Here is a 12,594-nt window from a genome sequence, read left to right as displayed (position 1 = left end):
ATCTGTTCTTCATACTTTGCAAACATTTTAATGATTTTTTTTTTTTGGAGCATTACACATTTGAAAATATCTGTTTACCTCAAACTGCAACTTGAGTTAAATAAATGTTTATAATATACAAAGAAAATACAAAGGGAGAGCAGAGCGGACACGCCTCCTCCTCTTCCTCCTCCAGTGTTTCTGTCTCTACAGCTTCATCAGCAAAGAAAACACCTAATGACCTCTGACCTTTGACCCCTACAGCCGGCCAGAAACGACCCGGAATCTGTTGCACACACACACGGAAACAAAGCAATAAAACAAAAATAAAAAGAGGAGGAGCTGATTGTTTGAAGGAGGAGGAGCCAAAAACAAGCTACGAGTCAAACGAGGAGGAAGGTCACACACAGCAGCAACAGAAAGCAGCAGCTCAGGTGCGTGAGGATGATGATGCTGCTGCTGATGAAGATGAAGGAGAGAGGAGACAAGTGAAGGAGGGAAGGAGGTGTTAAGGATGCGTCGGGTCTCCTCCTCCAGCGGTCGGTTCGCTCGGCTCCGATCGGCCGACTGATCTGTCAATCACGCAGTGGGCAGCGACAGAGAGGCGTGCTCAGGGCGGCGGTCAGTTTAGGTGGAAGCCTTTCTCCATGGTGGCGGCCAACAGACGCTCCCTCATTATGTCCTCCGAGGAATATTCAGGAAGCTTCAAGTAGTGAACACACGTGTTGACCGACGGGTAACTGGAGTCCGTGGCGTCCACCTGAGGAAGAGGAGGAGGAGGGGACAACATCATCATCACTACCAGGAAGAGAAGAGTCAGTTACTTTGACGACGACTGTCAGGTGTATTTGTGTGTGCGTGTTTTTTTGTGTGTGTCAGGTGACCAGGCGATTCTCTCAATCCACCGTTTGGTTCACGTTTTATTTTACCATCATGAGCCGATTCATCATTTACTGCGAGTGACGTCGCTCCGTCGTGATTGGACAGAAACAGTCACGTGACACAAACAAGTGTGTGACGTCATGTACGTTTGTCTCGTGTTTCATTTACAATGTCGACGGTAGTGAGGACCAATCAGAAGCCAGTTACCTTCCTGACGATGGTGAGGCGCGGGTGCAGGTTGGCGAGGCCACCGGGGGGCAGCGTGGAGCAACCAGTGGTGAACTGCAGGAACGCTTTCCTCTCGTCCGACGACATTCCACAGAGAACTCTGACGAAACGCAGGAAGCCCGGACTGAGGGGGAGGGGTTAGAGAGGGGGAGGAGTCATTAGTCTAATCTCAGAGTGAGGTGTGTGTGTGTGTGTGTGTGTGTGTGTACGTACGTACCTGTCTCTGGTGTAGCCCAGCTTTGGTTCAGTGTAGTTGATGATGTCATCAGCGGTCCAGGAAGGTGATTGGTTGCCACAGAGGATCATCTGGACTTCTTTATGACTGAAGGAGCTCAACTTTTCCATCGGAAAGACTCGGTTAAAACCCTCTGACGAGGAGAGGAGACGAGGAGACAGGAGAGAGAAGAGACAAGAGAGGAGAGTTTGTTTTTAAGAAAAATTTCCAATGATTAAAACAAACTTCATTTTTACATTTTCATCCAGACACTGATGATTCTATTAGAAGCCTCTGCTTTACTGATGATGTCATCATCAGGAAGTGATGTCATGTGATGTGTGTGTGTTACCTCTGAAGGCCTCCATCTGTTTCTGGATGCCGGTGTGCATACAGAAGTCAAACATAAGCTCCACGTACTCCTCTGCGTTCTCCATGGTAACCATCTGTGTCACAAAATACAACACGTCTGTGATATTACGCAGCGCTACAGAGATATGCTTTCTGTTTTAACGGTGATCCTGGTGTGCAGCGTGTGCAGAGGAGAGAGACCAGCATCCCATAAATCCTACTTTACTAGATGAACGTCCTAATCAGATAAAGAAATCGCGCGCGCGCGCGCGCACACACACACACACACACACACACACACACACACACACACACACACACACACACACACACACACACACACACACACACACACACACACACACACACACACACACACACACACACACACACACACACACACACACACACACACACACACACACACACACACACACACACACACACACACACACACACAACCCTCAGAACAGTCACATGACCACTGCCTCCCCCTCCTGACGGCATCAGACGAGTTGTTACCTCGTCATCGGCGTTGGGTTTCAGATCCACCGCAGAGAAGCCGTGAACCCTGGAGGACGGACAGAACTGGAAGTTCAACCTGTGGAGGGAGAGAAAGGTTCCGTTACTGTGACATCAATTCCTGACGTCAGAAGAGCATCACTGGTTTATCTCGACGTTTGTCCGGCCCTTAAAGTCACCATGACTGCAGAGTCATATTTTATATTTTAAAAGACGTCACTATGACCTGCTGGAGGCTGGCGTTACCATGGAGACCAGCAGCCCCAGGTGTGTGTCATACCCCAGGTCCTCGATGCTCAGGGGGGGTCCGGAGCCCAGTGGGTTCCTCAGCATCAGGTCCTGCAGCCTTGTGTTCTTCTCGTCCTCAGACAGAATCTTACTGGTGAGAATCTGCCTCCTCTTCACCACCAGCTCCTTGACCTCCTTCAGGAAACTCGCCCTGCAGACACAAACAAACGCTCACGTCCACGAGGAAACTCAATTACCAGCAACTGTTTCCTCATCCTCTTAATTTCCTACCGTCAACGTTTGGCTTTTACAAAACTACATACTTTGTAAACATATGTCCATGAGGAAGAGGGTGAGTAGAAGAAGATGAGGAGAAGACGTCGAAGAAAAAGGAGACGAAGACGAAGGAGAGGAAAGAGGAGAAGAAAGAGGAGAAGGAAAGGAGGAGAAGAAAGAGGAGGAGGAGGAGGAGAAGAAGAAGAAAGAAAGGACAAAGAAGAAGGAGGAGGAGAAGAAGAGAAGGAGAAGGAGAGGGCAAAGACAGAGAGGAAAAAGGAGAAGAAGAAGGAGGAGGAGAAGACAAAGAAGTGATAGTGCTAACGGACCTGTGCGGGTTGACCAGCTGGAAGTCGTCCCAGGTCAGGATGCCGTGGTACCAGGCTGGAGGTTTGGGTTTGGGCGGGTCCATGATGAACTCGGACTTAGAGTCCTCGTCGAAGCTTCCCACAGAATATGTCTCCTGACCCTCCTCGGTCGACGCCTCCGACTGCAGCTCCGACAGCAACAGGCAGGAGTGCGGGTGCGGCGGCGAGCCACGGGACGGGTACAGCAGCTTGCTCATGTTGGACTTGATGTCGCCCATGCAGAGCAGCTTGAAGAAGGGCTGCGACACGGGCAGGTCCACCAGCCGGTTGTCCTGGATACACTTGGCCAGGAAGACACCCAGGAAGTGGAAGAGCTTGGTGATACGCTCCAGCTCCTCGCTGTCCTGAGGGAACGGCGCTGCGAACAGCCCGCAGGAGCGCTGCACGTAGAACCCGGGGGGCTTAAGGCCGCCGCCCAGGTCCACCTGGAAACACAATAACCGCGGAGCAGGTTCAGTTCACTGTGGCTGAGGAAAACGGAGGAACCAGAGTTTTTTCAGATTCTGACCTGTCGAGACTCGTCGTCGGGGAAGTCGTCGTCACACAGCCAGATCCCCAGAGACGTTCTCTGGAACTCCGCCGCCACCAGAGCGTAGAACTCCAGAGTCGGGCCGAGGCCCGTTCCCTCCTCGCCCTGGAACTCCACCTGGAGAGAGAGTGTACTTATTATTGAGTTCTGTTTGAAAGTCATGGAGACAAATGTCAAAGTTCAAGTATTGGAGTTGTGTCATGACGACGACGGCCAAAAATCGAACTTAAAAAAAAAAAAATTAAAAAAAAAAAGTATACTTTTTTTCACCATTGCATAAATCAAACAGCCTCAATGTGCTTTTTAATTGGAAAAAAACAAAACAATTACAATAGTTACAATTTATAATATTTATATGACACTGAAGATTGCAACTTTTTCATTGCGTCTTTAAAAACATTGTTCGCTAAAAATTATTCAGCTGAGCTCGGTTGCATCTTTGACTTCACATAAATGTTTTTCATAAACCATGTGGAGTTTGTCAACATTGAGCCGAGGCTCCGCCCACAAACGACACATCATCCAATTCTTAACCATCTCCATTCAGACGCTCTGTGTAAAAAACATCTCCCCCACACAGACACACGTGCCACATGACCACTCAGGTGTAAACAGGAAGTAAGATTGGTCTCCTCCGCAGCTGGTTGCTTAGTCACGAGGAACAGCAATGGTGAGAAGTCAAGAGCAGCGACGACGAGGTGGAACTGTCACTGACGAGGAAGTGTTAGTGACGTAGAGTCGTGACTGAAGAGAACCAATCAGAGAAGAGAACGTTGGCGTCACCTGCGTCGTCGCTTACAAACTAAAACACGACCCGGAGTTTTCAGACTAAAAAACATTTGGTGTTTTCAAACCGTTTCCCGTCTCTCACCTCCAGCACGGACTTCCTGTCGGCGTGGATCTGCATGACTGACTCCGCCCACTCCATCATGGCTTCCCTGCGAGGCACCTTGACCCGCTCGTGTTTGAGGCGACCCACCCGGAACTCTCCGGGATCGTCGCGCCGCGTCGTCGTGGACGGCCGGGAGCGCTCCATGGTTGCCTCCCGACGGTTCTGCAGCCACACGATAGCCCTACCGACACACACACACACAAACACGGGGTCAGAGGTCGGCGGGGGATAAGAAATATATAACATAAGAGAAAGAAATATGAACAAATATGAACAACAAGAATTAGAAGAGGCTGAACGTGAGCGGGTTCCAGGATGTTTTCAAGGTTTTTCCTCAGGAACTTTATTCCTGAACCATTTTAGTTTTTTTCCTGGTTTATTCCAAACGGACGTGGGCTCATTGTGGGCGGATTCAGACTCACCTGGACGCTCCGAAGGCAGTGCAGGTGAAGTAGAGCTGTCGGGTCTCGAAGGGGATGAGGAAAGGACACTTGGAGGTGAGTTGTTCACACCAGTCGGGCAGCGCTCCGCTGGCCAGAGCCAGAGGCTCCTAGGAAACAGATCAGATCAAATATCAGCTCGCCGCTCTGACCTCCGACCTCGCCGAGCATCATGGGAAACGCACTGACCTCAATCTGCTGTAGGATCTTGGTGGTGATCTTCTTGCTGGTGAATTCCTCCGGAGACGCGTTAAACTGCAGCTCGTCCACGTCTGAACAAACAGTTCAAAAGAATCAAAAAGTGTTTTCACTGTCATGGTGTGTGTACATGTGTTTGAACACGTATGTGTGTTTTCGTACCCTCCTGAAGCGTGCGTGCGTTGGAGGAGGAGTCTCCCCCGATGATGTAGAGGATCCGCAGCAGCTGCAGGACGTCCTCCACCCCGCAGGCGTTCTGGCTGCAGCCCGCCTTCGCCTGCGCCGCCTCCCGGGCCACACCCAGGATCTCACTGCTCTGATTGGCTGAAACCAAACTCGGGCTCAAACCGCCAGAGCGACCACCAATGCCATGCTCACAGAAGTCCTGGAGGAGGGACAGGGTTCAGAGGTCAGACTGATGGTGAGTAAACACTCATTTACGTTGTCGTATGTCGGTAAAATTAGTTAATGAGTGAAAAGGGGCCACGATGTTTGACAGGGGTCAGAGGTCAGCTGTGTCTTTGGCTCTTGTCCATCCAGGGGGCACGGATAGCAGTGAGTGAGTGAGTGAGTGAGTGAGTGAGTGAGTGAGTGAGTGAGTGAGTGTGTGAGAGAGAGACTCACCATCTTCCCGCTCTCCTTCTCTTTGTCAGAGTCCTTCAGTTCTCTGTACATTATCCTGTATGACAAAAAACAGCCTCAGTGAAAAACCTGATGAGAACATGTGAGGAAGGTGAAAGGTCATGTCGTGGTCAGATGTGCGTCTCTCACGTGTATGTCGGCTCCCAGATGCGTCGCAGTTTGTCCGTCTTCACGGCTCCGTTGCAGGAGAACTGCAGCAGCCGCTGGACGTAGAAGAAGATGGTCGACTTGTAGTTGGACAGAGGAAGCTCCACCTCACGGGTCGTACCCAGGCCCGCCACCTGAACCCCACACACACACGAACACACGAACACACGAACACACACACACACACACACACGCACACACACACACGCACACACACGCACACACCATCAACACACATCCCGAGAGCGCCAGCGTGTCATATTAGTGCGACTAGTCAGAAAATGTGATGTCATAAGAAAGGGTCAGACACAGGTTGACAGTATGTCTGAACTGTGTGTGTGTGTGTGTGTGTGTGTGTGTGTGTGTGTGTGTGTGTGTGTGTGTGTGTGTGTGTGTGTGTGTGTCTCTCTCTTACCTTGAGGGTGAGGGCGAGGTGAGGAGACGGGGCGCACTCAACCTCCTCCTGCACCTCCGACCGAGGAGTTCCTGAACCCAGAGGTCAGAGGTTAGTTCACGTTAGTTAGAAAAGTGTGTGTGTGTGTGTGTGTGTGTGTGTGTGTGTGTGTGTGTGTGTGTGTGTCACCTGGCGGGGGGATCTCCAGGTCGGTGGTCTGCTGTACGTTTGTTCTTCCCGGTCGGGGGTCGAAGGCGGGAACCAGAGCGGAGAACTGTCTCTTGAGGACGAAGTCGTCGTCCCACGTCCTCCTGCGACCTCCTTTGGTCTCGTACTCCTCCTCCTCCTATAGGACAACAGAGACACACTCATCACTCATCCATTTTGTCCTCACTTCCTGTTTCTGTTACTTGTAAAAACCCATCAATCAACTACAATGAAATAAAAAGATGTGTGTTTCTGTACCAGGACTTCCTCGTACTCCTGGTCATCCTGGTTGTCGTCTTCATTCTCATCGTCGTCGTCGTCGGGCTCGGGCAGGTCCTCCTCGTCGTCCAGCTCAGCCAATAAGGTGTTGGCACGACAACTGTCCAGGAAATCTGCGGGAGGGAACAGTCACATGGATCGGACCGTACAAAATGGTGAAAGTAAAACAGGAAATGACTTATTTAACAGCAAAAAAAAATTATGAAATCAAATGAGTGTTTGCTGATTACATAAAATTAGTTATGAAATGTGATATTTGTTAGTCAGGTACAAGGTCAGCTGAAGCAGACAATGTGTGTGTGTGTGTGTGTGTGTGAGAGAGTGAGTGAGTGAGTGAGTGAGTGAGTGTGTGTGTGTAATGACCAACCGTAGAGAGAGAACTCGGCCTCCTGGCCTGTGTCACTTTCGCTCGATGTGGAAGTCAGGCTGGTCGTCAGGGTGTTGCTTAGCAACTGGCCCACCGACAAACCCGTGGTGGCCGTGGCGACGTTATTGCTGCTGGTTACTATGGAGGTTGACATGGTAACGGTGGAGGTGGTACCAGTGGTGGTGAGGTTAGGAAAGCTCTGAGCGCCCATGAGAGGAGAAGCTATGAACGAACGAACGAGAGAACACACACACACACACACACACACACACACACACACACACACACACACACACACACACACACACACACACACACACACACACACACACACACACACACACACACACACACACACACACACACACACACACACACACACACACACACACACACACACACACACGGCGGTTAGTGGGTCAGACACCAGTCAGCTGACAGGAAACAGCTGCTGATTGGCTGCAGGATAGAGACCAGGATGTGTGCGCTCTTCATCAAACCTGACTGTCGCCGGGCAGATTCTGGACAGGAGGCAGCCTACCGCTCATTTACACCACAGTAGTACTGCAGTAGTATTACTACAGTTTTAGTGTAGTATTACCACAGTATTAGTGTAGTAATACCACAGTAGTGGTGTAGTATTACAACAGTAGTAGTAGTGTAGTAGCGAGGTGTACTCACTGGCCGTGCTCATGACGTTCCTCCCCAGCGTGTTGGTGTTGTTGTCGCTGCTGCTGCGGCTCAGGTTCATGTTGTTGGTGGCGTTGGTGCGCGACATGTTGGGCGCGCGGCGGACAAAGGACTCCATCAGACTCGCCTCCCGGGAAGACAGGTTGGGAACGCTGGCGCTGGAGCTCATGGGGGCGCCGGCGGCCAGCAGCGAGCTGACGGACAGCCGGGCATTAGCCGCGGAGCACAGAGGCCTCTGGGACGGCGTGTCCTTGCTGGAAGACTCCGACACAGAGCTGACGTCGGGAGAGCTGACGCTCACCAGCCCCATGGAGATGGCTGCCGCCGCGTCGGTGACCAAGTCTTTATTTCTGGCTTCGTCTCCAGGGGCGGGCACATCGGCTGTGAGCGTGCCAGAGCTGGACGCCGACCCGGACCCGCCCTCCACCGCAGACGACAGCACGACGATGGGCTCGTGATGCAGTCCGTCAATGCCGACCCCGCCTCCGGTTAATCCTCCTGGCCCGGAGCCCTGGTCGAGCAGCAGCCCCTCGGCCCTCCTCTCCAGCCGCAGGCCCCCCAAGCCTGGCAGCCCAGCGGAGGAGCTCAGGCTGACGTCGGAGGAGGAGGCGACGCTGCAGACGGAGCTGCTGCTGCCCTTCCTGCTGGAGGAGCTGGCCCCGCCCAGCGACGTGGCCCCGCCCTTGTCGGGACAGTTATTTTTCACCAGGCTGCTCCACAACTGTTGGTGCGACGACGACGTGGAGGTGGTGGTGCTGCTGGCAGCCGGCGTCGCAGATGGTCCCACCGTGGAGGAGGCGGGGCCTGAAACAGTGGATGAGACAGGTTTGGGTGACGGCGCTGAGGCAGCCGACTCAGGGTCGTACCCTGGAGCAAGCTTGAGGTCAAACTTCCCTTCAGCGCCCATACGGTAAGAGTTAGAGCCGCCGGCGTCCCAGGTCACATCAATCCAGCCTGGATGGACAGAGAGATAGGAGGGAGACGGACGGATGGATGTCAGAGACCCGGCAGAGAGAGAAAGAGAGAGAGAGAGAGGGAGAGACAGAGAGAAAGAGAGCGAGAGAGAGAGAGAGAGAGAGAGCAGAGAAGCAGCTTACAGTCAGAGAAGCTCCACACTGGACCACAGAAAAATACACGTTGACTTTCAGAAAAGGTTTGAAATGTTTGTTTTTGGGAGACTCAGAGGATCAAACACTTTTTCCAGAACTTCTCGGTAGATTTCTGAGACCACAGTTGAAGTCCGAGTACAAATATCTCTACGTTTATTTTGTATAATATTATTATATAAATATATATTATCATGAAAATAAATCATTGTTAACATTTTACATTCTGACTGTGTAACCACTATGTTCCACTTCAGACAGAGATCCACAGTTTCTCCAGAAGGTTGATTGTGATTGTATTTAATTTGCAGATTCATATTGAAATGTCACCTGCTCCAGGACCGATTTTCAGTTTAAAATATTGATATTCAGTAATTTGGGATAAATGTCACCTGTTCCAGGACTGATCCTCAGATTAAAATATTGATATTCAGTAATTCGGGATAAATGTGTATTTTATCATCAACAGCACAAAGTCACTAACTGTCACCAGGATCAACTCAATAATTCCTGGTTGATAGGAACTACTTTTCCTTCCGCCGATCACAGTCACATGTAGATACCGTAGTGACAGTGGCAGGTAATCAGGTAATTATAATAATTCATCAGCTCCCAACGCAAGTGAGGTTAGGGTTAGTCTTGTATGACTGCTCTGTTCAGATTTCTGTGTATTTATATTTTGTTGCGTCACTGTGACTGTCACGACCGATACGTCAGGGTCCAGGTGGAGCGATGAGAGAAAAATATGAACAACAGTCACAGAAAAAATGACAAAAGTAGAAAATATTCCTGCGAAAACACAAAACGCAATCAAAAGCCACAACGCAAAGAAAAACCAAAACCCAAAGATCGTCCTGGATCACAATTCAGAAATAAATGATCACATCAGCGGAGCTACAGCAGCACGGTGACGTCAGATCTGAATACAAACAGAAACATTGAGAGGAAGAGTAAGAGGAAGAGGAAGAAGACGAGGAAGAGGATGAAGAGGAGGAGGAAGAGGAATAGGAAGGAGGTTTTCACGCCGACACAAATTCAAACCTGCTGGAACAAATATCTGCCTGTGCACAGAGGAAACCTTCAGACGAGACAGAAACAAGAGAATCTGGAGCTGAAACATGAACCGACACGTTCCTCGTCTCTCTCTCTCTCACCGTTGTGAGCCTCCCCGGTGATGGTGCCCTCTCCGGACGGGTTCCCGTCCTGGTCTCGCCACTTCCAGTCGATGCCGCGGACGACCCGCGCCCCGGGAACGATGTACTTCATCACCTGCGAGCGGAACAGCCGCCGCTGGCGACGCAGGTTCGCCTCCGCCTCCTTCACGGCTTTACCTGACACACAGAGACAGAGAAAGAGAGAGAGAGAGAGAGAAAGACAGAGAGACAGAGAGAGAGACAGAAAGAGAGACAGAAGGAGACAGAGAGAGAGACAGAGAGAGAGAGAGAGAAAGAGAGACAGAGAGAGAGACAGAGAGAGAGAGAGAGAAAGAGAGACAGAGAAAGAGACAGAGAGAGACAGAGAGAGAGAGACAGAGACAGAGACAGAGAGAGAGACAGAGAGAGACAGAGACAGAGAGAGAGACAGAGAGAGACAGAGAGAGAGAGACAGAGACAGAGAGAGACAGAGAGAGAGAGAGAGACAGAGAGAGACAGAGACAGAGAGAGACAGAGACAGAGAGAGAGACAGAGAGAGAGAGAGAGAGAGAGAGAGACAGAGACAGAGAGAGACAGAGACAGAGAGAGAGACAGAGAGAGAGAGACAGAGAGAGACAGAGACAGAGAGAGAGAGACAGAGAGAGAGAGACAGAGACAGAGAGACACAGAGACATAGAGAGAGAGACACACAGAGCCAGAGAGAGAGAGAGAGAGAGAGAGAGAGAGAGAGAGAGAGAGAGAGAGTGGGGTGTGGATGTCAGCATCATCATGTGAATTCTCCAGTTATGTGAGGTGACAGTGACCTTGACCAGTGTTTCCACGATGACCGTTTCAGCAGCTACGCCCGAAGGTCAGTCTGGACGTACGTCACACAGTTGGTCGACCGAACGACTGGACTTTAAAAATGATTTTGGGTCAGTTATTGTATGTCTGCGTCAAAATGGCAGACTCGTTTCTTGTCCTGCTCAAGGGTTAGTGACCATGGCAGTGGGGGGCGGTCCTTACCGAGCTGGTCCTCGCAGACGGCGGTGACGGTGCCGTAGAGCTCGAGTCCGGACAGCGACAGGTAGTGCGTCTGACCGCTGGCGTTCTTCCCCATCTGTTTGATGCGGATGTGTCTCCAGCCCTGTTTCTCCTCCTTGGACGGGTCCAGAGGCCACGTGGCCGTCGACCTGCAAGAAAAACCAACCACACAGCTGCACTCAAACACATCACCAATCAACATGTATATGTGTGTGTGTGTGTGTGTGTGTGTGTGTGTGTGTGTGTGTGTGTGTGTGTGTGTGTGTGTTTGTGTCAGTGTGTGTGTGTGTGTGTGTGTGTGTGTGTGTGTGTGTGTGTGTGTGTGTGTGTGTGGCGCCTTCAAGTCACCGCTCGCCATCTGTTAATATGAGCTCTCGTGAGTCGTACCCGGGCTCGTTGAGACTGCAGTCGTCCACGTGACTGTAGAGCGTCGTCCAGTTCTGACCGTCCTTCGACACCTGGAACACCCAGTTCCTCAGTGCTGAGCGGCCGTAACCCCTGAGGGAGGAGCCAGAGGAGCAGCCAATCAGATGAGAGCGCAGTCACTCATCTACTTCCTGGATTAGTTTAACCGCAGTGTGAGCAGTGTCTCAAGGTGTACGTTTGTTTTTCTACCTGCCGCGTCTCAAGGTGTACGTTTGTTTTATTACCTGGTGCGTTTCAAGGTGTGCGATTGTTTATTTACCTGGCGTGTCTCAGGGTGTACGCTGAGGGGATGACCCAGAGGCCAAGGTCGACGGCGAACCAGGCGTTCTTGTCATCATTGGTGTGGCAGTTGAGGGCGGAGCTATCCCGACTCAGGATATCCTCCAACCGCCCGTAAGGCAGGTTACGACCCTCTGATGATGTCACCACCACCAGGCCATAGGCAGCAGGGTTGACCCACTCGTACGCCGTCCTGAGGGTAAACGAAATGACGCTCAGTTACATAAAACTAACTTTTAAAGTCTTGTCTAAAACCTGCGGATCAACTTTCATCCTACAATAACAGTAAAAAGGAACTGAGAAATGAGAAGAGGAAATGTGACATTTAACAGGTTTTACTTGTCTGCAAACACAAGAACTAAAATGATCAAATCTGCACAGATGAATATTAGACTTTAAATGGTATTAAATTGTCCTGAACGTACTTGGCATTGGTTCCGACCCAGTAGATGATGCCGTTCTCGTCGAAGTCGTGCTGGTGTCTGAAGGTGAAAGTCTGACCTTCGCGCAGCTTCCGCACGAAGACGAAGGACGACCGCTCGAAGTCGTACCACTGCTTCGCCACCTGGAGGAAATTAACAAGTGGAGTTGTTCAGTGATGTCGTCTGTGTATCAGTTACATTTAAAAGTAAATACACTGACTTGGGGTTTTATTGTGTAACAGATGGCAGAGTTCACTTTTCTACAAAATCATTTAAGTAATGGCTTATTCTGCGCCCATTCTGTATTTTTTATATTGAAATTAATAATAATATTCATCGGATTTTTTAAGT

At 50.6% G+C, this 12,594-nt stretch overlaps 1 protein-coding gene across 2 annotated transcripts in view; it reads right to left on the bottom strand.

The window, feature by feature from the left end:
• Positions 1-5: 5 nt before the first annotated feature.
• Positions 6-12,594, bottom strand: part of hectd1 (HECT domain containing 1) — a 23,687-nt gene continuing 11,098 nt past the window's right edge. Inside the window, exons 21-44 of one of the 2 annotated variants that reach the window (XM_047337706.1) lie at positions 12,247-12,386; positions 11,802-12,014; positions 11,504-11,614; positions 11,099-11,265; positions 10,094-10,270; positions 7,825-8,787; positions 7,144-7,365; positions 6,756-6,889; positions 6,480-6,636; positions 6,312-6,382; positions 5,879-6,030; positions 5,732-5,786; positions 5,270-5,492; positions 5,099-5,181; positions 4,892-5,019; positions 4,449-4,650; positions 3,557-3,694; positions 3,010-3,473; positions 2,457-2,615; positions 2,177-2,255; positions 1,656-1,749; positions 1,307-1,457; positions 1,069-1,213; positions 6-739 (exon numbers count right to left, since the gene is read on the bottom strand). In XM_047337706.1, the coding sequence (XP_047193662.1) occupies positions 602-739; positions 1,069-1,213; positions 1,307-1,457; positions 1,656-1,749; positions 2,177-2,255; positions 2,457-2,615; positions 3,010-3,473; positions 3,557-3,694; positions 4,449-4,650; positions 4,892-5,019; positions 5,099-5,181; positions 5,270-5,492; positions 5,732-5,786; positions 5,879-6,030; positions 6,312-6,382; positions 6,480-6,636; positions 6,756-6,889; positions 7,144-7,365; positions 7,825-8,787; positions 10,094-10,270; positions 11,099-11,265; positions 11,504-11,614; positions 11,802-12,014; positions 12,247-12,386 (4,566 nt within the window). In that variant the 3' untranslated portion in view covers positions 6-601. The remainder of the gene's footprint in view (positions 740-1,068; positions 1,214-1,306; positions 1,458-1,655; positions 1,750-2,176; positions 2,256-2,456; positions 2,616-3,009; positions 3,474-3,556; positions 3,695-4,448; positions 4,651-4,891; positions 5,020-5,098; positions 5,182-5,269; positions 5,493-5,731; positions 5,787-5,878; positions 6,031-6,311; positions 6,383-6,479; positions 6,637-6,755; positions 6,890-7,143; positions 7,366-7,824; positions 8,788-10,093; positions 10,271-11,098; positions 11,266-11,503; positions 11,615-11,801; positions 12,015-12,246; positions 12,387-12,594) is intronic. The other variant, XM_047337707.1, reaches the window with a different exon arrangement.

The sequence above is a fragment of the Scophthalmus maximus genome, chromosome 15 (assembly GCF_022379125.1).
Source record: "Scophthalmus maximus strain ysfricsl-2021 chromosome 15, ASM2237912v1, whole genome shotgun sequence".
NCBI lineage: Eukaryota > Metazoa > Chordata > Actinopteri > Pleuronectiformes > Scophthalmidae > Scophthalmus > Scophthalmus maximus.
This window is presented reverse-complemented; position numbering and strand designations above follow the sequence as displayed.